Here is a 25564-nt window from a genome sequence, read left to right on the forward strand (position 1 = left end):
AGAACCCACTTCTGGGTGACCTTCACCACAGCTTCCAATTTTATGTACCTGTGAAGTACTTAGTACTACTAGTAATAGTGTCAGGAAGATGAGGGTGCATTCATCAACTGACAGCAATTGACAAATAATGAGCACTGCTCCACCCAGTGTACATGAACATGCTGGTTGCAAATATAACACAAGAAGTATTACATGTAATTTCAATGATGCATCTAGCATTTACATAGTGTTTCCCATCCTGAGGGTCAGTACCATCAAGGGGTTACCAGGTAAATCTCAGGGGTCAACAGATTAATTAAAAAACAACAACAACAAAAAAAACCATTAATTGATCATTTTCTACCACACTAGAACGGCAGTTTTGTTTGTTTGTTTGTTTTGTGCTTTTGTTTTTTACAGTAATGTAACATTTGGTCTTTAGAATATCAGAAAAAATATTTTAAAAATGGCCATAACAATTTCCCAAAATGCAAAGTGACACCTTCACATTATGTCTGACCAACAGGCTATCATGGAAAAAAAGAAAAGCAGCAAATCTTTACATTTGAGAAGCTGGGATCAGAAACAAAAATGTATTAACTATCAAAATTGTTTCTTGTTAATGGACTAGTCGATTAATAGACTATTAAGGTCTAGTCCACATTGAAGCCATAATCTGTGATATGGGGTCACAAGTCAAAATGTTGGGAACCACCGTTTTAACATACGGTCCAGGACCAGTATAGCTCACTAATTAGACCATACAGTATAACAGATATAAACAATGTGTTCAGAGACGTAAATACAGGAAACATTCCCTAGTGAAGACCACGTGTGCTCAATAGTGCTTTATTTTTGTCTTAACAATTTTTATAAAAGAAAAAAAGAAACAAAAGAAAGATGAATAAATAAAAATAATGAATATGGTTATAACATGGACTCATGAAACTGTTTCAAAGACATTAATTCTGCCAAAGGAGCTTCAGCGCAAATCCTATCTTTTCAACTGTCTTATTAGTGCAAAATAGTCAATCGTGTCACTAAGTGTGTAGAACTAATACTTCAGTACACAATTTCAAACTTTTCTCATTTTAATGTGAGTGGAATATATCCAATCCACCTATATAACATGACTCATACATATCTATTGTAAGTATTTTTAAAAGTATCAAACCACAAAGTTACATCAAGAATGTTAAGACTTGTAACTCCCACTATAATGAAGGCCATTGTTATCAGATGTCTCAACACTGAGAGAAATGGCTAAAAACCTGCACCTTGTTCATAAGTGAAGGACCCAAAACATCAACCAAACAATTAGACTAATGAAGTGTAGAAAACTGTTATGGTCAGAGGTAGACAGGATAGGCATATTGACTATTTTACACTTAACCAAACAATTGTAAAGTTCAATTAAGCTCACAAAACTGCACTTCAGAGCACTTTGGCAAGTATCTTAAGAGGCAGCGCTGTAGTCCACATACTCAACGAGGTGACCGTGGGAAGCATGATGAATGGAGACCCTTATCAGGGTGCATGTGCATATTGTGCAGCATCATTCTGTTTATGCTCCCTCTCCCTGAAGAAGCTCCTTTGCTCATTGATGGCCTTTTGTAGAAGGGCAATGTTTACTCCATCAACACAGTTTAGTACACGGGCACGGACCATCACACCACCCTCTGGAAGACAAGAAAATTCAGATAAAGTGAGGTAACAGTCTTGGATGTATTTAAATGACCCCAGTGATCAAGATTTTCTTCCATGAATGAGTAAAATCTAAATATAAGCAAAACAAACACTGGTATTCAAAAGGTAAGAGCTGTGACTTCCAAGCTCTATTTCAACTTTATCCTTGAATCTGAGGCCATAAGTATGGAGGAAACAAACCAAACATTTAATGACAGATATCAGGTTCACCACAAATGAATAACCTGATAGCTGCTCAATCCAATGTTTATATATTTACACTGAATCCTGAAAGGGTCAATTGGCCTCTGTAAAATTTCTTGTTTGACTGATATGTGGGCCCAAGACAATCTGGTAATAATCCCAATAACTTCAACATTCCAAATAGTAAGAAATCAGAACATTTTTCTTTACCTTCAGCATTTTCTATCTCACCCAAAACTATGTACTGGGCTCCAATTATTGGGTTAAAAGGCTCCACGAACAAGGTGTGGATGACCACATGGTGCTCCTTTGAAGCATGCTGAGCTGACAGCGTTGCCCTGGACTCCTCAGGCTGATAGCAGTCAAGTCTGAAAAATTTAACAGGTTTAATGTCCAAGTCAATCCTTTTTTGGAGACGCAGTCTTAAATTTTATTGTATCACTTGGAGTAACTATACTCGCAGTGTTCTTGTTGTGTGATGTCTGCATATGAGCAGCCACATGGAAAATAAAGTTGTATTGTATTCTATTCAATAACACAACAACAACAGTACTTACAATTTCAAAAAAGGAATGTAGTCTATTAGCGTATGTGCTGTAAGCGAAACTCTGCAGCTTTTGTTTAAGTGACAATTACAGGACAATAACAAATGCTAAAATGTAGAACAGAAGCTCACATAGAGAAGACAATTACAGTGAGGCAGTCATTTGTGATAAACTTTTAGATCTCAGGCTGGAAGAAAAAAAAAATCACATCAGTGGAACAAAATCTACAGTTTGTTTGAATTTAAGATATAATTGTGCAGCAGCCTGAACTATAGGACTAAAATATGAAATAATATAAAGTATAAAGAAAGCCATCATAAGATAACGGTCACACTAGAACAAGCAAGGCTGCATCAGCGAAACTCCTGAGCGTAATGAGCTGATTAAAGGTGAATTTCATTGCTTATGATGGAGCTTTTCATTTTTAGAAGAATGGATTTCTTTCTTCTTTCAGAGGGTACATAGTCTCACTTCAAGTAAACGGTTGCAGTTGTTTTTTGTTTTTTTGTTTGTCGTCGACGAACAAACTGACTTGTATCAAGCAAAACCGTTTTCCAGTCAGAGCATCAAACCTGATGTGCTATGAGTCCCAACAAAACCCACCTGCCAAACACTCTCACTGATTCTCCTTCCTGCACTGCTCCACAGTTTACTTCCCAAGGAAAATGGAAAACTGCAGCGGCAGGAAGCATCGTGACTGCGCAACAAACAAAAGCTTAGAGGAGAAACAAATGAAACACAGTCTGAAGCAGTAAAGTGATGAGGACTTCCACATCTACGTCCATGGTTGAGGAAGGTGAATCCCTTCCGGGGTTCACGTCACATACGTCTCCTCGATGTCTCTGAGACTGCGTCAGAGGACCTCTTTCTCCCCCAAGGTAAATTCGTGTCTCTGATTGGCTAGTATTCGTTGTTCGGTTTAAGGTACGATTATATGATTGGTTAGATGCTTAGGATTAGAAAAAAAATTAGAGTCATAGCCAATCATAGGCAGCGTAGGGGCGGGTCTTCGCGAATACTGTTAGAAATAAAAATTGCGTATCAGGACGAGGAGGCACTAAAAGGTTGAGGTTGAGAAAGGTTAACGTTATATAATACAATTGTCATCATAATTTTTCACTATATAGATTGTTTAAAGACGAATATAGAGCCATGAATCCCGATATTATGAAAGAACGACAAACTGCCACTTTTGACGTCGAGAGACTGACCAACATTTTGGACGGGGGCCCTGAGAAGACCAAAAGAAGGCGAGAAATTGGTGAGTTTGGAGTGTCTCTATTTGTCTGATAGGAGTTACTGTGCTGCCGAGACTCAAACCCCGATGACAGTAGTGATGTTTGCTAAGAATATAGTGCAGCCAGAGGAGAAAAAGAGCAAACCCAGCAACGCTTTCATCGGCTGTTTGCTTTAGAGTGGCTGCAGGCTGTCTTTTCTGCTGCCGCAAAGTAACCAATGTCCTCACCAGATTATCCTGAATTTTTTTTAGCCATGTTTAGAAGCCTGTCTCACCAAAGGTCCGTTTGGAAAGGCGTTTCTAGACCAAGGTTCATTAGAATGAACCTTAATATGTTCCAAAGGTGAATTCGGCTTCCGTGTCTTTTAGCAAACGTCATTAGCGTTGGGCTTCAGAGAACAAAATACTGTATGTTTGTCTGGACACAATTTACAAGCAACTGACACCACGACTTTTAACGGAAAATTGAAGACCATCTTTATTTTTATTCAGAATTATATATTTACGTAGAGAGAAAGATTTTTGAATATGTATGCACTAGGTTCTGAAATTTGCCAGTGTAAAGTCATCTGGCAATGTCTTTTTAATGAGCTCGTTTTCCATGTCCCAGTGATCCAGCGGTATCTGCAGAGCTTGAATTTCCTTCCCAAATGAGCCTAGCCTAAGACTAAAACTGATATGCTGATTGATCACTGAAGTTGGGTTAGGTTCATGATACTGTACATTTTATGTTATTATCTCTTCTTAGTGATATTTTTTACCAATGCCTGATGAAAATCTGAATGCAAATACATAAATACCATATTATTATTCCCCCAAGTTTTATGAAGTGCAATTGAACACTCCACCAAACAAAAGACTGATGTACCATGTATTACGGGATGCCGAGGGCAGCAAAGGATACACTGGTTGTGTCCTCCAAATTCTGGCAAATGTATTGGGTCTTGAAATGTGGACTTTGCAGGATCCACCTCCTCCATTATGACACAGCTATTCAAGTAGTGCTGCCTTGATAAAACATGGATGTACTATATTTATGCCAGTAATTTTGTGCTTGGGGACCTCGCTTCCATCATGCTCGCAGAAGTCTGGAATTCAAGCACCAAAGTCACACAAAAAAGCGAGCTGGAGACCCACTGTGAAGAACTGTTTTGCACTTGACCAAGAAACTATATTTCCAAAGAATCAGTTCTTCATTTCTTTTTTTCAATTTCCACTATCCACTGTAGAGTCACTGGTTCTCAGTGACCCGGACTTTCAGGACGAAGACCCAAACTTCCTGTCCCGCAGTGAGCGCTATGACCAGGCTGTAAAAAAAAGTGCCCAAATGATCCTGAAGATCAGAGAGCATGGCATCTCAGACCCTGAGGAGATCTACTGTTATAAGAAGTATGTGGCAAAGTAGTCGACTTGTGATACATACTGTAAATCCAGATAGGTGTGTGATACAAGGCTGAGGGAGAGCAGTACACACACAGTCAAGTGCACCGTTAGGAGAGGTAAAAAAAAAAACATGGTGACTCAATGTGCAATGTGTAATGTTTTACATTTTACATTTTTTTATGCTCACCTGTTGTTCAAATTTAATACATCGAAATAATGAACAATGACGTGCTGTTTTCCACAGTTACAGTATGTTTGGAGAACATTTGTTATCCAAAATGTTAACACAAGCTAACCCTAACCCTGTCATTCCATCACCCCCTGACTGTACTTAATGACAGTAATCATCAACTTGGGCACAGCCAACTGTTAAAGCAAATGTGTAATGCTTTTTTCTTGCCATTATATTTTTCATTTCGATAAGTCTTGTTTCACAATTGGGCCCCATATTGTGAGCAATTTTATCATGTTTATGGCACAAGTTCCACAACTCTCCTGTAATTGTATCAAACGATTGAAAAAGAGCTGGTTTATACATTTCAAGTGATGGTGCAAAATTCAAAGAATCACTTAAATTTGTCTTTGGACAAAGTATGTAATGTAAATTGTAGCTTGACTAAAGATTGGTGTGCTGTGCGTGGCCTTGATGCAGACAATGCCAATGAGAGCAAAGTTCATTTTAAGATTAAAAGTGTGTCAGAGGGTGCGCAAGCTCCTCGCTTTCACCAGTTGTGTAAAGTAGTACAATGTAGTCGACCTTCCACTCTAGAAATGCTGCCATTTGTTGACAATATCAAACAGATGTCAAATTAAGTGAAGCTTTGTGATAAAGTGCATCATTACTTTGCTTTCACTGGTTAGATATGTACAGGGACTGCCTAAATTCACACTTTACGACTCGCACAACAGCAGCTGTTTTTTAGACTTTGGTTAAACTTTCAGTGTACTTTGTTCTTGCACTCTATTTGCTTGCCCTCTTAGTGAATGATTGTAGGATCAGTGATTCATGTCAGACCTGACTGTAGTTTGATCAGATTTCAGAGAGATGCCCAAAAAGGCAATATGGATAAGATGTAGAATGCCATTCAGTAATGATGAACTATCTCAATCACGAGCTCATTTCATATGGAAGTCTTTTTAAGTTGCTTGTTCACCCACTGAATTTGACTAACTTAACTTTGAACAGAGTACCATGTCCAAACAATAAAACTGGTGTATGCATGAGATAAACTTAAGCCTCAGCCATAAAAAATCCATAACAAGGTGAGTCAGCAAATTCATCACAGTTTGAGTAACAGCAAGTCTGTTGTGTATCCTATACTTTCCCTTTACCCAGTATGTTTAGGGGCAACCATCAAGAGGCCATGGGGCTACACTATGCCATGTTCATCCCGACCCTGTACAACCTCTGTGACCCTCAGCAGTCCAGGAAATGGTTACCCCTCGCAAAGTCCTACGAGATTGTGGGCACGTATGCCCAAACTGAGATGGGTCATGGTCAGTCTTGGACTTAGGCTTTAACTTATTTACTTGTTGTCTAAGGCCCACAGAAACAATCTCATTGTGCTGTGCTTAACTCGCACAAAATAGCACTTGTGTTCTTGAATGTTAAGCCAACATGATTTTGAGGGCAAGGAAAGAGGTCTGTTTCAGCAGGTTCGGAAAACTGCTGCCTGGAGCAGTTCTGGTGAATTCTTGTACGTGTTTGACAGATTCCAATCAGGTAGAAAATTCAAAAGTAGTTGCATGTGTGTCCTGACAACTGTGCTCATAGAGGACATTTTGTTCTAACGAGATGGAAATTGGTGAGTCGCTAAGTACATGTAGATGTAGCTGCATTATTAACACCAATATCACTCCTCTAGTGGTTTGTCCCATACACCTTCAGGATTAACTCAAAATGAGTTAGTCTCATCAGCTCCTAAACATATTCCCATTAACATTGGGTAGTGCTCCTGCTTTCCTACTCACAACGCTCTCATTCCCCCTTTATGGAATGGTAATGCACTGATGATGAAGCTTGTGTGTATTTTAATTGATGTGTCTTGATTGTGTTCCATCTACTTGCAAATGATAACCTCTGTTTCCGATTAATTTCAATTAGTGATCTAGTCTTGATTACCTTGTCTGTTTTTTATTTGGCTGTTGACATCATGAGTGACAGAGGTGGTGAAGAAGTTGTGCTGGTTTGTGAATGCGTAAGTAGAGTTGACTGGAAACTGGTCAGAACATTTGCTTTGTCCTTGTAGTGCAGTCTTACATCAAAAGGAATAGCCATGAAGCCACTTTATCTGTGCAGTAGAAATACGTGGTCTGGGAGCCACAATGAGGCTGAAGTACTGGCTTCTGAATGTCTCTTTGTAATAGCAGAGGCTGACAAATCTGTGCTAGAAGAGAATGTAGGCCGAGCCAGCTATTGTTTGTCATCTTGCTGTAACAGAGCCAAGTGGATGTTATTATGAATTTGTATTTCATCTGTGCAAAGCTACACTGAAAGTTTAGAGCTGATGGCCCTTTAATGAGCGCTTTGTTTTCACCTGTGTTTTGGCAGGTTGCCGCCAACACCGGGCCAAAGGCCTAGGGAATCATTTATGCCCATGACCATTTTCTAGGGCTGCAACTAGCAATTATTTTCATCTGCGATTGATCTGCTTATTTTTGTTTTGATTAATAGATTAATCACCAGAAAACCGAGAATATGCCTGTCATAATATCCTAGAGCACAAGATGATTGAATTTCTTTTATGGATTATCAGACATAGAAAAACAAAGGGTAACTTCATTAAATGACGTACTTTGTCTATCAAACTCTCCAGATCTTCAGGTAACTTTAAGACCAAGAGAAGCTTTAAGTCTCACATTTGACAACTTTAACCGTCAAATATCTGGCAGTTTTTGCTGGAAAATGACTCAACAATTGACCAGTTATCAACATAGCTGCTTAAAAACATAAAAAATGATCAGAGACAATGAACAGCAAAGCCTAAACTGACAGCTGACTTAGACTGAAGTACTATACATAACTGAGGGATTCAAATTGACATTTAGCAGAGAATTTTAATGAAAATAGCTTCAAAAGATATATTTAAAAGAAATAGTAAGGGTAGAGTTTCAATGGTAATTATGACTATATGGTGAAATCAACTGTTCCAATATGCATGATACACTCACAAGCTGTTTGTCTTTGTCACTTCCATCCTGACTGCTTATGTGCACAACCTCTGTCTATATTTCTTCCCTCACTTCTCGATATGAACCATGTCAATTCTTACCCACAATCCCTCCTTAAAAAATACTGTACTCATCATTCTTTCCTTGTCTGTCTGCATTTACTTGGGTTTAAACTTTCCTCCTTGCCTCCTTGCCTCCTTGCCTTATCTGCATTACCACCTACTTTTCTTTTCCGTTTGCCCCTGTGCTGTGTGGCATAGCTGTGTGCACCCTGGCAGGCCACAACCCTTGGATCTCCATCTGGGGATGTTCCTGCCCACACTTCTCAGCCAAGCCACCCCAGAGCAAATGGACCGTTTCTTCATGCCCGCCTGGAACCTACAGATCATCGGCACCTACGCGCAGACTGAGATGGGTCACGGTAAAATTAACAGGGCAGCCCAAAGCACCAGGCCTGCTTAGGTTTCTCAGTAGACAGGGATTATTTGGCTGCTTTAACATTGTCAGTAGATCCCAATATTGTGTAGTAATGAAGATGTTTGCATAGGTCCTACTTTAACCCTTCTACAACCTTGATTCCAAAAGTAGGGACACTGTGCAGGTGATAATTTGCTAATCCTTCTTGACATATACTCAATTGAAAGCAGTACAAAGACAATATATTTAAAGTCGGGACAGGAGCAACTAAAGACCGGGAAAGTTGTGGAATGCTCCGAAAACAGGTTGATTGGTAACAGGTGATAGTATCATGATTGGGTATGAAAAGGGCATCCTGGAAAGGCTCAGTCGTTCACAAGCAAGGATGGAGCAAGGTTCACCACTTTGTGAACACATGATTGTATGAAGTATATTATTACGTGGGCTGGGGAAGACTTCTTAAAACTTTTGGCTGTAATCACAGTTTGTTTGAGAATTATAGCATTCATTCACAGTTTCCCAACCTTTTTTTACAATCCAAGTTTATTATCTGTGGATGACATAATGTTTTTGCTCCATATTTATTTTTTCATAATTTAATGGAGCAAACATAAAAGTTACATGATGGTGTGTTTTCAGTGGCCTGTACACATCTTGTACGCATCGTGTTCTTTGGGGCAATTTGACATAATTCCATCAAGAGCTTTAATGTTGTGGAGGAGGGGAAATATGAAGGCAAGTTTTGGTCAAATTGAACTCAACCATAAAAGATCTAAGTAAATTTTAAGATAAATGGAGGGTTAATGCAAAACAAAACTGGTGCAAATATCCATTGTAATAACGTTTACTAGGCTTACCTTATTTACTACTAGACTGCTTCTGTTAGTTGACACACTGGACAAGTGCAATCTTATCATAACCAAAAGAAATGATGGCCAAAGCTATGAAAATAAGACACAAAGTCCAAAATTAGATTTTCCTGTTAGTTTCATGGCCAAACCTGTGGAATAGAGCCTGTCACTCTGTTCCCATCTCTGTGACCGCCAGGCTCCATCGAAGACAAGCTGCCTCTCTCACTCTCTTACTGACACTTTTTATTTGTTTTTGACATCATATGTTTGTTGTAGCATGCAGACCAGTATAGCAACACACATTACAGTTTGAATTGACCATTCAGACTGAAAACGGATCCGGAAACCAACCATAGACACTCATCCTGGTGAACCTTTTTTGTTTGTGTTAGATGTAAATTTTGAGCCCATCATGCAAATTGCATGCCGTAGCCACACCATGAACTGAGTAATCATAAAATATGACTGTTACATATGTTTTAGATCTGTCAAACACCTACAAAGTGCACTGTTTTGCTCCTTTATGTTGGCCTCATAGATTATTTGACATCGATCATCAGATACCTACCTTTCAAGGGCTAAACATGTTTTCTGTCACTCTAATCCATTATACCATTTGATGTTGTGAGCCATCTTTTTTTGCTTTATAATTGATGTTTTAGTATTCTTATAGACTATATGATAAATTAATCACTCATCTGCTCGTGTCACTGTAACATCAATACTTAGTATTTGGTTATTAAGGGGCAGATGAATGTTTTAATGTCTTGCTGCTGTCATAATCATTAAATTTTGCTTTTCATCTGCATACTCTGTGTGTGTTCTGTGTCTGTGTGATTGGTGGACTTTGATTTGCTGTCTATTTCTAGGCACTCACCTCAGAGGGCTGGAAACCACAGCCACATATGACCCAGCCACACAGGAGTTTGTCTTGAACACTCCCACCATCAGCTCCATCAAGTGGTGGCCTGGAGGACGTAAGCACATTCATACCGTCATGTCTCTGCATTGTTAGGATACCACCAAGAATTGGCCCTAGTGTTAGAATTGCAGTGAATGTAAATGTAAGTTTATTTAACGTAATGTGTTCCTCAAAACAAACTAGTACTAACTGTCGCTCTCTCTCTCTCTCTCTCTCTCTCTCTCTCTCTCTCTCTCTCTCTCTCTCTCTCTCTCTCTCTCTCTCTCTCTCTCTCTCTAGTTGGGAAGACCTCAAACCATGCCATGGTTCTAGCCCAGCTTTATACACAGGGAAACTGCCATGGACTGCATGCTTTCATTACACCCATCCGTGATTTGATCACACATTTGCCCTTGCCAGGTAACCATTGTCTGTGATGTCTCCCTGGATGTGGTTTTTGTTGTAAAGTCAGTCCTCATTTACTTTCTGCTTACTCTCTCTGTTCTCTTAGGTATTGTGGTTGGAGATATTGGCCCCAAGTTTGGATTTAGTGAGGTTGACAACGGTTACCTGAAACTAGATAACGTACGAATCCCACGGGAGAACATGTTGATGAAATACGCCAAGGTGATGGGACATAATTGATTTTATAGTTTCCATGAGGTCAAATTGGTTTCAATAATGTTTGAAGTTGATTAGATAGTTCTTGTTTGAGTTTTGGTCTTCTTTTGTAAGAGGATTGCTGTCAGTGTAATTGCACCTATGCATACACCAAAGGGCTTTCGGTGCTTAAAACAACTGCCTGTCTGTTAGCCACTAAAGCATGTGGCACATGCTGTACTTTGCAGATACTTTAACAGATATTAAGAGAACACCTGCACTGCTGTGTTTTATTTATTCCAGGACTGTGGACAGCATTACTTTTGGCTTAGTGTACCTAATAAACTGAGTGTGTCTGTTGCTTTTAGTGTGACTTGAAGCTCTGAAGCAAAAGCAAATCAAGAAATTAGAATGACTCTTTCTCTCCACTAGGTGGAGCCAGATGGAACCTATGTGAAGCCACCAAGTGACAAGCTGACCTATGGCACCATGGTGTTCATCCGCTCCATAATAGTAGGCCATTCAGCTGAGGCCCTTGCCAAATCCTGCACCATTGCCATTCGCTACAGTGCTGTTCGTCACCAGTCTGAAATCCGGCTGGGGTCAGTCGATACAAATGAATGCATTAAGCAAATATACTTAAGGTCATACAGGGACAATGAAGAGACAGGGTGCAAATAAGATTTTACTTGATACCAAAATTCAAAATTTGGTGTTTTTGTACCACAGAGAGCCAGAGCCTCAGATCCTTGACTACCAGACGCAGCAGCACAAACTGTTCCCCCTGTTGGCTACGACCTATGCCTTCAATTTTATTGCCCAGTATATGAATCATACCTACAAGTGCATCAATCAAGACATCAACAACGGGGACTTCAGTCAACTGCCTGAGGTACTCAGCATACAGGATTATTCTTGAAATGAAATACTACACTCTAAAAAGAAATGTTTATAATCAACAAAGAAAAAAAAATATGTTGCTTCAACTGACTTGACCATATTATTTTAAAGTACTTTTATATGTTGTCTATTTAATTACAATAATAATCCACACAAATTTTTTAATTTAAAAAAAAAAAAAAAGCTCTAATTAGATTTTCTTTTCTCCCCCCCCTTTTTTTTGTTTTGCTTTGGTGCATGTATTAGCTTTCAAGAAAGACAGTTCAACCACTGCTTTTGTGCAATTATCTTCTTTTTTTTATTTTGAAGTGCACTTGAGTATTTGAACATATGAAGTCTTAGAAAAAGGGAAAGCAAATAAGAAAAGTTAGGCAGGCACTTGAAATCAGTGACAAGAGGATAAAATATGTAAATATGTATTGAAAACCGCAATACAAACAGATTTTGAACACATCTAAACGAAAGAAGTGTGACCACCTCAAAATTGCTGTCTCCATAGACAGCAAAAGCAATGTAGCATGTCATGGAACTTTGCAAGAGACTAAAAGCTGCATATATGCCCACATCATTCACTTTGAAAACACAAAAATACAGTCTCTTTGGGCTAAAATATGCACATATTTCCTTAAACAACACCTTTGTTTTGTCCACTGTCATGAAAAGATTGAACATAAAGCATTACATGACTAACTTGACTGAGAAACATTCTCCATTTTTTTGTTCCCCCTTCAATTGACTTCCAAATACAAAACAGTGTAATCTAAGGAAAATGTGACAGTGAAAATATTGTTCTTCTGACCCATGCCTTTAGCACTGACTTTCAGTCCATCCAGGATCAGAAACAACTTTTGATAAACTTCAAGTGTATTTAGGTTTCTTGCAGTAGCTGAGGTTCAGTGCATATATTATGCCCATCACCAAAACACAACACCTTGGGATAGCCTTGTCAGCCAGGACTTTTGTTCACTCCACGACAATGGTTGCCATCCAGTGATCTGATCCAAGGGTAGACCAGTCACCACCGATGGCACTTTTCTTCACGTGACTTTCAAAGCTGGTTTCAAACTCTTCATTGTTCTTGTAAAGCAAAAAAAAAAGAAAAAAAAAAGTGAATTATTTTCTTCCATTGTCTCTTTTCAGGTTTCATAAAATAACTGAAACAGTTAAGCCACAGTCCTTTGTTAAATTCTTCAGAGAGCCCTTTTTCTTTATGCTGCTATCAACACTTACCATGCTGATGCGATATAAAGTACATTATACTTAAAGGGAAATTCCTGCGTAATTTTAACCCAGGGTCTAACAGACCATGAGTCCGAGTAGAACACCCCTCAAGAGACGACTGCGATCATGATCAAAAAGCCACTGATATCAACAGTACAAATAGGGTCCCAGTACATAATACAAGGCGAAGACAAAAACAGAACTCACCATCTCTTCTCCAGCCGCTTCTGAGTAGTGGTATGGCAATGGGAACTCAGAACTTGGAGCACTGGACAATGTAATCTTCAGGTTGAGCGCCTACCAGTTTAAAAACCAACACGTTATGTTTCCTTCCTTTTAAAATGCAAACAGGCAAATCTATCAAGTGTTTGATGCCTGGTGTTATGTGCTGGGACCCTATTTGTACTGTTGATGAAGTATAGTGCTGTTGTGAGCATTATTTGTGACTATCAGTGGCTTTTTTGATTGTGGTTGGTGTATGGATCCAAAGACATGTCTGTCTGTGCTGAAGTTACTAAAGCTAGAGGAGTTTGCGGTCATCAAACATCGTCTCTTGAGGGGACCCTGGGTTAAAATTATGCCAGAACTTCCCTTTAGAAAATGCGACTGGCAGTGAGTAGTGCAGGAGCAGTCTTCTGCCTTTGCATTTACACTATGCTCAGTAATTTAATTCTCTTTCCTAATACTACATTACTCACCCCAAACTCCTTGAACAGGGCCTCTTCTTTCTCTCCAAGGTATACAAGGCACCAGATGGCCACTTCTCTCCACACTTCAGTTGTATTGTGCTAAATGAAAAAAGGGTGATGGGGATGTCAGAATGAAGTATTCAAATGAGCATAATTTGACCATCCTTTTTCATCACTTCGCACAAGACCTCCACTCTCTCTTTCTCCAAACTTTCACTGGTTTCACCTTGTGAGTGAGGAGGCAGTTATTTTACTTCAGCCTTTTTTGGTTTTTCAACATTTTTCGCAGGAGTCTGCTCATGTGAGAGAGTTCTTCACAATTCCTGGGCAGCCAGTCCCACAAAGTTTGGATCTGGAGGTTTCAAATTTATACAGTTTGCATTCACAACCCATCTTTTGAAACAATGACAAATTTAACAAACGCAAATCTGATTAGATTGTGCAAAGTCAAAGATTGTCATTTCAATTACATGACTAAAATCTTTCTGCAGATTTTATTCAGACAAAATGGAAGAAATCATTTGTTTCTACCTCTTTGATTCCTCTCACAGAAATATCAAACCACAATTTGTCCCACACGATTTGAAGTACACAGCTATGCATGTGAATGAACAATACATTTTTAAAAAAAATTATAGATGTGGTGCAACAGTGGCATATGTAGCTGGTGGTCACACGGTCAAACAAGCAAAATTTGTATAATCCTTTCCCCAACACTTCTCTCTTGCTGAGCACATATTATCTCAATGAAAGTCACTGAAACAATTGTAAATCCCTTAACTTCAGTAGAAATAAATTTTATTCACCATGAAATGTTGCTTTTATCAAGGTTTTTTCAGCCTGCTAACACACTGTCTTACTCAGAACTTGTCCAGGCACATTGTGTGGGGAGGAGAGGGAACTTAAAATTATGAAGTCAATGTTGAGAAAAATTAAGTTATCAAGCCAAGTTTGTTAAGTTATGACAACTTGAATTTTGTTTTAAACCCATCAGCAATGAATTTTGAGTTTAAATTGCAAGCAAAATTAAGTTGATGTAACTAACAACATTATTATTTGATCACAACTTATAAAAATGAAGTTTGCAACTTAGAAGGTTTATCTAAATCAACTAATTACAATTTTTAACTTGCATCCATGTATTAAGTCAAGTGGTGTTAACAGGTTCTCGGAGTAACTTTTTAGAGTGTACAGTTATTCTACTATATACTGGTTATACAGGTGTTAATCCTTCTGTGAGGCTTGTTGGCAGGGTATGTCATTACACTCTCTTCACTGCCTTCAGTTCCTAGAAACATTTTGTTGCCAGAGTTAAGTTACGTTGATGTAAAGTTATTTTTCTACTTGTGCTCTAAATGCTGACTGAAATATAGGTAGCTATACATATATATGTGTGTGTATGTGTATGTATGTATGTGTATGTATATGTATATTTATAGAACATTAACCCAGACTTTAGGCATGCATGAAGCTATTTTCACCCTCTTTGCCCTTCATCTACAGCTCCATGCCCTGTCTGCTGGTCTGAAAGCCTTCACCTCGTGGGCAGCCAACACAGGGATCGAGGTGTGCCGCATGGCATGTGGTGGCCACGGCTACTCTTGCAGTAGTGCCTTGCCAGGCATTTACGTCGAGTTCACACCGTCATGCACTTATGAAGGAGAGAACACAGTCATGATGCTGCAGACTGCAAGGTAACTGGTCACACAGTGCAGAACCACAAATGTGACACCTTACAATGACCAAGTTCACAGCCAAGTTCTGAAACAATCACACCCTAGAAATGCCTTTGTCATTGTTGTCACCATGTCTTTGCTTTTGCTTTAAGTTACAAGACTTAAACTTACAGTAACATAGTACTCACACTGTAGATTGAGCTTTTTCACCCGTTATTTTTTTCACACACTTTAATAGAACCAGAGCGACACAGAGACAAATACAGACACATGCTGACATGCACCCACTCAGCAGCCGCTCTATACCACATATGTAGGAGACACACCCACACCACAAACAAACAAACACGAGTCTTATATCCCTAAATGACAAATGTTAGACTTTTGTATCACTGTCACTGTAAAGGTGAGCTATTCAGTTTGAAAACCTGTTATTTTGTATTTTGAAAGTATATTACTTAGCGAGGGTGTGAACAGTTCCTGACATGTTCAGTTACTCAGTGAGCTTGTACCTTAACATGTAGTACACACATAAAGGCCAAAGGTGTTGTGAATGGGACTGACGGAATTGGCTGATATAGGAAACCAGACGTGAATTATGTCTTAGATTTAAAAGGTTACAACAGGCAGGGAAATGGCATGGATATGTGGAGTGTTTAAGTGTGATTATAATCATACAAGAAGAAATTAGTTGGAAAACAGTACCACAAGAAATACTGCATTTGGGTACAACTGAGTTCAATGATTGTAGACCCAAATAGTTCAGTAGCCAACTAGCTTTTGCAGCACTGTTTAATTGTTGACCCTCACCTGTATGTCTCCTCAACCTTTGTCTGTGCAGATACCTGGTGAAGAGCTATCGGCAGGCGAAAGCAGGCCAACAGCTGAGTGGCATGGTGTCGTACCTGAATGAAGCAGAGCATCGGGTCCAGCCCCAGCCTGTCGCTGCCAGACCAACCGTAGTCAACATAAATGACCTGGCTAGCCTGGTGCAGGTCTACAAACTACGAGCTGCCATGTAAGAGACGAGACCCAGTTGCTTGGATTATGGTCTGTGTCTTCATCTCTGACTTAGCTATTTAATGCATTTTACCCTGTCATACACTTTTCATTTTCCACATTTTCATTAGATGTTTTTTTTTATTATTATTTAGGTTAAATGTTATCTTTATAATTTGGTGTTGGGGTGTACAGTATATTATCCTTAGTGAAGGTATTGCTGCTTTGACCCATCCACTCTTGGTTTCGTAGCTGCGTGTAATGGGACCATTTATGAAGCCTTAGGAACATATAAACCTATTTGGCAGCCAGTGTCAGCTGTGTGGTGAGCATAAGCAATGGGTGAGCTAGGGCTGGGCGATATGGCTGAAAACTCTATTGCGATATAAGTGTTTTATATCGGTCAATATCGATAATTATTGATATTTTTTATGAGCTATTTAAAATAAGGACCAGGAGAAAAATACATTCAATTTAAACATTTTTATTTTAAATTGAGCCTTCCTCTGATTATAATCCCCACAGCTATCAAGGCAGAAAGGAAAGGAAATGTCAACACAACCATGGAAAACACTCAAATAATAAATGTGAAAAAAAGTGTAAAAATGTAAATAGAGAGAAACCTGGGAACTTTTTTTCTGCAGGTTTAGTGCAGAAAGTTCACAAGCGGATTAACCCTCTGGTGAATAAAATGTTTTCAGATATGTGCAGTGTTTTGGAAACATAGCAGAAACTGTGGTGGACTTGACATCTGTAACATACATACAAACAAACAAACAAACAAACAAACAAACAAATAAATATGATAGACAGCACAGTAACACTCACTGAACTATAAAACCAGCTTAGACATATGAACAACTTTAGTCACTCTTCTTACTCTAAACATACGTGAACTATTCAATTATATTTCTATTGCAAGTGTGTTTGAAAACAAAAAAACGTACGTGTAAGAGATGTTTATAACCTGGCTTCTCCTCAGTGCTCAGTGAAGCATGTCTTTAGCTGTATGATATGCCGCTGCCTCCGTTATGTCTTCGTGCCTTTTAGATGATTTGTCATCAGGCACTGAAGCAGATACCTCTGCATGGTGGTCTGCTGTTGTGCGGTGGTGCTGCGGTTGGCGGACGTTGGCGAATACGGCTGCACTCCAAAGAGTGAGCACGGCTAAGGTGGTTAAATAAGTTTGTGGTGTTACCGGTCTTGGTGGGGACAACAGTCTTGCATAAGTTACAGACCACATTGGTCTGACTACGGTCCGACTTATAAAATCCAAAAAACTGCCATACTGATGAGCTGACTTTCCCTGTTTTATCAACGATTTCTTTACTCGCTGCAGCGCTCATTTACTATTTCTCATCTCACTCCTCGCGGAGCATCAAACACGAGACAACGAGATGGCACAACCAAACTTGATAATGTTACGTGATTGGCGTGTTAGCGATTACTCCCTACGGTGCTTGGTTACCTGAGAGCGAAGGCCTTTGTTCATGCAACCAACCTCGCTTAGCAACTTCAGGTTTCTTCCGACGAAGAAAAAAAAAATTATCGAATGTTTTATCGAACGCATTTTTTATTGATATTGATGTCATGTCTATCGCGAGACATATCGCTATCGTTTTATCGCCCAGCCCTAGGGTGAGCCAGTCTTGTGGAGGGTGACAGAGGGTGACCTGCCCGTTCAGACATGAGAGCGATTAAAGGCCAAGTAGAGTTGTGTGTTCGCAGTCATTTCTTCTGTCATTCTCTTCTTCTGACAACGTTCACTTCAACATAGTAAGGTTGCTATGGTTAGAACCGAACTAAATACTAAAACTAGGTGTTAACAAACATTTCAGTGAACTGATGATAATAAAAGAAAATAAAACCTGCGGAAAAAACAAAAACAATATTGTGTACTTCCAAAACTAACAAAAATTAAATGAAAATATACAGGAAAGGTCTTTAGCATTAGTCTTTGTCAGCTTGGTTGAATTTGTCCATGAGAAGCATGAGAAGGTACTGCATGTTTATTGAGACTGGGATGTTTACATGACAGTGAGTTATTTGCATTCACAGTGTTTGTGTTGTAATACCTTCTCGGAACTTCTTAGCTCTTGCCACTGACAGACACCCACGGATTGTTATGTAAGATAAAACAAAGCAAAAACTACAACTCAGACTGAAGCCACCAAAAACTAAGCTGAGATTACACTGGGACCCATTCTGAAAACTAACTGAGACTAAATTGAATTGAAACCCCCGATTAAACCTGAAATAAAGATAAAAACTAATGAGTCTACCTAACTCCATAACAACCTCTGTTGTACTTGACAGCCTATAGTCAAAGATAAATATGTCTCAACATGTTGTTAAAACTGGAGAGGTATCAAGTGTCCGAACATTTTCAATTAATTTATATGATTGACATCATTGGTTGGTTATGTGTTTGTAGGCTAGTGGAACTGGCAGCTAAGAGCATCCAGCAGGAGTTGCAGCGCAGGAGGAGCCAGGAGGACGCCTGGAACCACAGTGCTATCGACCTGGTCAGAGCCTCAGATGTAAGTTCAGTTCTCTGTGTGTGAGATACCCCTTTTCCACCAAATTAGCTCTGGTTCCTTTCAGGATTCTTGGAACCTTGGTGCTGGCGAACCAGTCCATGTTTCCACCTCTTTCAACCACAACCATTGTAATCAAGAATGCGCTATCACACTTGGATTTTAAATGGAGTTATACCTATCTTTAAACCAGGAGCCAATGTAAAACACATGACTAAACTAAAATGCCCTGTTATGAATTGGCTGTTGTGCCCTTAAAATGCTGTTGTAGATTTCCTCATTTAAAAGTACAAGCAAAACAGCAAATAAACAAACTCCAGTTTCCATGTATTTCCATCATCACCTGGACATCAACATTAGCGCAAGATTCATCCTGCTCCGTAAAAATTAACAGCTAACCCGCTAGACAATAATTAACAGTATGTGAGGCACAAAGCAGCTAAACACTGAACAGCGAATGAACAGTGTTATGAGTCTGTGTTCAATTTGCTGTGTATTAGATTCACCAACCGGCCTGAATTTTAGTGAGAAATCTTAATTTTTGAAACGCTTTGCCTCTCATTACCACAGTCATCTCCCACTAAAATAGTAGTGGCAGCAAGTTGAGGTGACAAAACAAATCTGTAAAATTTGTAAGGAAACACAGTTTCTGAATATTGATGCCACATTGACAAGAAGACTGTTGATGTATGACACCTTTTTATCTTGAGGAGCTCCTGTTTAATTAAAATCCTGTACATATGTTTTTTAATGTTTTGTCACATCAGAGAAACAGTAAGTAACTGTTTAAGTGTGATAAGTTTGTCTGACATTCATTAACTGCAGTTAGTTATTAGTTTGATTCATGGTTTACAGTCTAATAATGTGTGTTAGCATTGATATAGTGATGGTGGCTGATCAGACTTTCTAAAGGAACTTTGTGCGCATGTTTTTTTTAACCTGCCGCCTAAACATGACATCCTTCACTGTGTTACTACTGACTCCTGATGTAACCTGAAAGCTCCGCCTTCTCGTTGCCCCTTTAGTTTCTCTTTTATGAGTAACATTAACATTTATTCACCCAGAAAATGCCAATACTTCTCAGTATAATGTCTCCTTTTTCTGTCTGCTGCTTTTTTGCACAATCGAATATTCCTTTTTGGCAATCGAATGCATGTCGAATGATGTGCCTGATGGCGTCATTAATGACCCTTGGTGAAACTTTTAAGTTCAGCATTTCAGCATTTGTCTGCATTTTTAAAAATCCTTCAGATAGCGTTTTGTGGAAAAGGCAACCATTCAGGTTACACTTTTAATAAACTCACTGCTGTTTCAATACACTGACTCCCAATTGTTGATTGTATACTGTTTTGTCTTCAAAATATGTGATTATCGCTCACTGTCATTGCACCAGTGGTTTTGGCCTTGGTCTACATTTTTGCTGCAATGCCCTGAAAATGACTTAATTCCAGGTTTTTGTCCAGCAGTTAAAACTTGTGAAGTGAAAAGTATGTGCATATTCATTCATATATGTTATGAATTTGTAATGATGAAGAAGGATCAGGTGCCATTTTAAACATTTTCTGATGACGGGGTATGTTTTAATGCATGTGTGGTGGAGATCCTTAAATAGAAAAATAGAAACCTCTTTCAATGCTTTGCATTACAGTACTTGTCCTGTGTCTCTCAGATTTGGACTGGAGTCCAGAGGCTGATGCTTGAGCTAACAGGCACAAAATGTCATTCTCTTCATCTCCTTATTTAATGTTTTTCTGTCCCTTCCCTTCTTATTTGTTATTTTTGAGTGTCTCTCATTCATTACATGTCCTCCTTGTTTCTTCCAGGCCCACTGTCACTATGTTGTAGTGAAGGTGTTCACTGACAAGCTGGGGGAGATCAGTGACACAGCGATACACTCAGTGATGTCAACCCTGGCTCTGCTCTATGCTCTGCATGGCATCGCCGAGAACTCTGGAGACTTCCTACAGGTCAGAACCACGGTGGTTAATCCTAATGCACGTGTTACAGACAAACTGTGCAAAGTTGCTCCTGTTACTTGCATACTCCCTGTTCTGCTGGTCTAGTCTGTTTCACTGTCTGCTTCCGCATGAAAAAACAGCCTCAATTGCCTCGTTGTCTCCAAGCCAACAGAATGGGGTCTTTGTGTTGGATGTGTATGCCTAAGTGGATGGTGGTGTCTTTTTTGTGTTTAAATAAAGCAAATTAGATTCAGCTCTGTCAATTAATCTTTAAACTAAAAATGAAATGTAAAACTTTGTGCGTGCTCTAAAGTAAGAACATTTTGTTTAACGGGCACAACCCACTTCTCTGTTTCCTCACTGTTTGGGCGGATGAGTGAGATCATCCACATCATCTGTTTTCTTTCAGGCTGGATTGCTGAGTGGGCCCCAGGTGCTGCAGATTTCTGTCCGTATCAAGGAGCTGCTTTCTCTGCTGAGGCCCAACGCTGTGGCGCTGGTCGATGCCTTTGACTTCCACGACAAGAAGCTGAATTCGATCCTTGGACGATATGATGGGAATGTCTATGAGCACATGTTTGAGTGGGCTCGCCAATCACCTCTAAACACCACAGAGGTCAGTCAGGGCCACAGCGGTGAAATAATAATAATAGTGTCAAAACACAGGTAGTGCTGACGAAATGTTTTGTCGTTAGGTCCAGTGACCACTTAGCCTTACGGTCACGCAAGCTCCTGACAGGCCACAACATGCGCTAAATGTCAACAAGAAACAAGAAAAGGATGTTGTCCTTACCTGAATCCCAATGAGCTCTGCATGCTTCCTGCAGTCGCGTCACTAGTTCACCCACAGCGGTGTTTGCTTATTGGGTGTTCAGGCTAGTCCTCTTCTGCTGATGCCAACCGTGCGCTGAGCTTGGTATTGCTTTCAATTCATTTAAGCTCTCATTTAAGTTTTCAAGTAGACACAGACGGAAACCAAACCAAAACACCTCAGGCATGAGGCTGATCATTCATTCTCCCTCACAGGCTCAATGAAACTTTGCTCTTTCCATTATCTGCAACATGCAACATTCATGCGTCCATATCTCTTCTCTCCTTTCTGGGCATGTGCCTTCAGACGGACTCATGTGAGATAAGATCCGCCCTTTTGAAACTTGGCAACCAATCAAAACTGAAAATGACTACGTGACAAGTGACAGACATTCTCAATCTGAGTCTCAAAGAAGTTGCTCATGACACCATGGCTATTTTGGTATCGAGTAAAAACAGTTACATTTAAATGGATTCATACGGTGACATCAAAAATTGGCTAACAGTGAAGAGCATTTTCATTTTTGTAGGGCTTAAATCCCATTATTTTATCATTATTTTTTGTTTTTTTTATGACTTGGATTTACTGCACCAAGTCAGTTACGACGGTTACAGAAATGGAGGATGAAGTGACTTTATTAGCTTTGACTGTCTAAGCTTGCATCACTTATTGCAGTGTACGGCCAGTCACAGTCATTTGGCTTCCGAGGGTGCCCACAACACACTAGAAAATGTAGTTTCAAATCTGATGCAGTCAAGGAGACTGTGTTTGTGATTGTAAGCACATCAGTCTTGCTAAGCTTAACAAATGCTCCATACCTTTTTCTTTTTCAGGTTCATGAGTCCTTCTACAAGTACCTGAAGCCCCTGCGGTCCCAACTGTGAGCTGACCCTTGCACCTTAATTCTTCGCCTTGATCCTTCAACTTTGTGCATATAGGCACAACCTAATTAGCACTCAATCAAGCCCATGATGGTTTTCACTTGCCATCAGCTGGTATTTACCAGTCTGAGGGAATCCAGCCATTGTTCTCTTTATATGTGGTCAAGTGGAGTACCGTAATCAGCCTCTGTAAAGGTCCTGTAACATTTTGGAGCATTGTAGACCACAAGCTTGTGATCCTGGGTGGTGGTGGGGTGACTGGGAAATCTCAGTGGGTTGTTAACAGAGGGCGAACAATATGAAAAAAGAATATAAAAATCTCATTGTTTGGAGCCCCCAAAAAGCTTCAAGATTTCTGGGGGAAAAAAAAAAAATTCAGCTTCAGTTTCCCATGTTTTCTGTAGAGAAATTCCATTGTAAAGTTTTTTTTTAGTATTTCTTCCCCAGCTTCACATTCTGCTGTGTGCCTGCTGACTCCTCTGTGTGAACCAGTCAAGATGGAAATCTCATTTTTTTTCTTTTCTAACAAGAACAGAATGTTATGAATGTTACATAATGTTGGAGGGTTTTATATTAGGAACAGACCAACAGCAAAATCAGTTTTGGTTGTTTCCCCTGACTACATGGACCGTTATTTGAAAAGACACTGTCCTGTTTGTTGCAATTGTTATTAAAGAGACATTCATTTCATCATGACCTTTAGCAAGTGCTGTCAGCATTAAGAAGGAATTAGGTTAAAGGTTAATTCAACTTTTCTTCCTCAGTATTCCATACTCATGAATTATGGTGTAATATGGCTGACTAAAACAGCAGTCATAACGTAGTTTGCCTTGGATAAGACCTGGGCAGTCTAGCAAGTGAGGGCAGAGGTGCATCAGAACCATCAAATGAAGATATAAAAACAGTTCCATGTAAAATACATTTTTGAAACTTTTCACCTGTGCTTCAGAGCAGCAAGAATTCTATTACCATGCCTTAAAAGTCACTGTCTTACATATATCAAACTTCTCCTCACAGCCTTAATGAGACTTTACCCAAAATGTATGCTTTTAATTCTATTAAATTCATAGAAGTTGTCTCAGGACATTTTCCATATAGAGCTGGTAGAGACCATACTCAATCTACAGAGACCCAACAGTTTCCTCACAAGCAAGCACTTGGCACAGTGGCAAGGAAAACTTCCTTTTAGCAGCAATTACTGTCCTTCTGTGGGCCAGAAAATGTTGGTTGTTTCCCCCTTTGTTAAGAACAGTGGCTGCTCCCCTCCTCCTTCATGTCAGTCACAATGATCACACAAGCTCTTAAAGACAGAAAAATACCTAAAATCGTCCAGTTGTTGTCTTCCAATCACACATGTACAACAGTCTGCCTTTATTCTCAGTCCCACCACCTGTCACATCTCTTGCTGTATCATGAAAAACATCGTCATACTTGAGTGGAATGTATCTTGTATACTTAACTCAGCTTATAGAAGCTGAGCTCAATAGAGAGTAGAGAGGCCCACCAACAGACACTGTATCAGACAGTGAGACAATTTGGTGGCTTTCCAAGATTTCCTGGAGATGAAATTAAACACTTTGGGGTGACTTGTTCTGAGATCCTCAGTTTCTGAGAAAATAAGCTCACTCTCCGGATGTCATGTAAAGCAGTTCTCTGCTAAGGTTTGTGTTCAGTCATTAGATTGAACGATTGCACTGTTTTTTGTCCCTGTGCTTTCGAATGCGTTTGTGGGACAGAAAACTTTCTGCAGTGATGGTGAAGGAAGTGTGTAAAAAGCCGTACAGGAATGCACTGTGTATGTGATTAGCGTTCTCCCTCCCCGCTGTCGGGGGGGATGATATAAACAAGGGTCAAGACCACAGCCGACTTCTGGATGGATTTTTTTTTTAATCAAGCACATTTCAAATCATTATTTACAAATGTGTTTTTTCCCCAAGATTGATCCTTCCTTTTGTTAGTACATGCTCAGAATTTGACAAATTGACTGATTTCATAAGCCTTTTTTCTTAATGGCAAGTGGCAACAGCACTATCGACATAAAGAGAATTTATGGCTGTAATGATGCTATGATGAAAAGGAGAGCTTTACTCTGAAGCCTCACTGTGAACAGTAGAAATGATTTGTGGGATAATCATGTCTGCTGAAGTTGTCATTTCTTAATCTAACTAATCGACAATGTTTTCTCACATGGCTGATAACATTTCTGCATTTGACTTTTAATCAGTTGATTTCTACTGCAAGGTTACGATTATTGGTTTGTAATGACAAAGAAGTTTATTTAGTATACTTTAGTTGTAATTTGTCAATGGGTTTTCTTGAGTAGTGATAGTTTTAAACATGATTTTAATGCTTGATAAATATTTTTAACTGTAAGTGATGTTAATGAAAATAAAGAAATAAATAATCAAGGTGTATGTGTTTGCCTGTGTTGACCCTGTAGTTAACTTGCTTGTAATCATTTTCCAGACCATGAAAGAAACCCACTTTGGAAAGCAGTGCTTCAGGCCCAGTATTATTAAAATACTTTACTACTTCCATGAGAAATGCACTGGAGGAATTTTATACACTTATAGAAGTCAAAAGTTTAGCTGCATCAAAGTATATTGTAAAACTGCTGAATAAAGGTTAGCACCTTTCAACCCAAGATGATTCTGGGATCCCACTGCAGAAGAGTACAGCAGAAATACATGTAGAAATACATGGCAATTATTTTAGAAATTCCAGTGTTGCATTACAACCAGCATTAATGTGCACTGATTATTGGATGATCACAGATCAGTCTACTAGTCATCTTTTGTACTTTTCAGGTTATAAAACACTTATTGTGGCCCTGGAGGAGCTCTCTAGGTATGAGTATAAGAAAATTATGTTATATGAAGGGTTGTCTTGGACTGGGCTTGAGACCAACTTTTACAGAA

At 39.3% G+C, this 25564-nt stretch overlaps 2 protein-coding genes across 3 annotated transcripts; one reads left to right on the plus strand and one right to left on the minus strand.

The window, feature by feature from the left end:
* Window positions 1-812: 812 nt before the first annotated feature.
* ten1 (TEN1 subunit of CST complex) lies at window positions 813-3258 on the minus strand. Its single transcript, XM_070972756.1, has 3 exons — window positions 3018-3258; window positions 2080-2237; window positions 813-1658 (listed from the first exon to the last, which is right to left on the minus strand). The coding sequence occupies exons 1-3, from the start codon at window positions 3104-3106 to the stop codon at window positions 1507-1509; spliced, it is 399 nt and encodes a 132-aa protein (XP_070828857.1). The 5' UTR covers window positions 3107-3258; the 3' UTR covers window positions 813-1506.
* Window positions 3259-3428: 170 nt separating this feature from the next.
* Window positions 3429-25048, plus strand: acox1 (acyl-CoA oxidase 1, palmitoyl). 2 transcript variants are annotated; one of them, XM_070972744.1, is made up of 14 exons: window positions 3429-3675; window positions 4881-5040; window positions 6371-6531; window positions 10343-10450; window positions 10675-10794; window positions 10886-11001; window positions 11407-11576; window positions 11704-11866; window positions 15288-15478; window positions 16302-16478; window positions 18894-18999; window positions 20820-20963; window positions 21364-21570; window positions 22599-25048. In XM_070972744.1, exons 1-14 carry the CDS (start codon window positions 3567-3569, stop codon window positions 22647-22649), a joined length of 1983 nt encoding a protein of 660 aa, XP_070828845.1. In that variant the 5' UTR covers window positions 3429-3566; the 3' UTR covers window positions 22650-25048. The 2 variants fall into 2 exon arrangements, with proteins under 2 accessions (XP_070828845.1, XP_070828837.1); XM_070972736.1 differs by lacking the exon at window positions 6371-6531 and adding an exon at window positions 8466-8626.
* Window positions 25049-25564: the final 516 nt, after the last annotated feature.

This window comes from Chaetodon trifascialis, chromosome 2, assembly GCF_039877785.1.
Source record: "Chaetodon trifascialis isolate fChaTrf1 chromosome 2, fChaTrf1.hap1, whole genome shotgun sequence".
NCBI lineage: Eukaryota > Metazoa > Chordata > Actinopteri > Chaetodontiformes > Chaetodontidae > Chaetodon > Chaetodon trifascialis.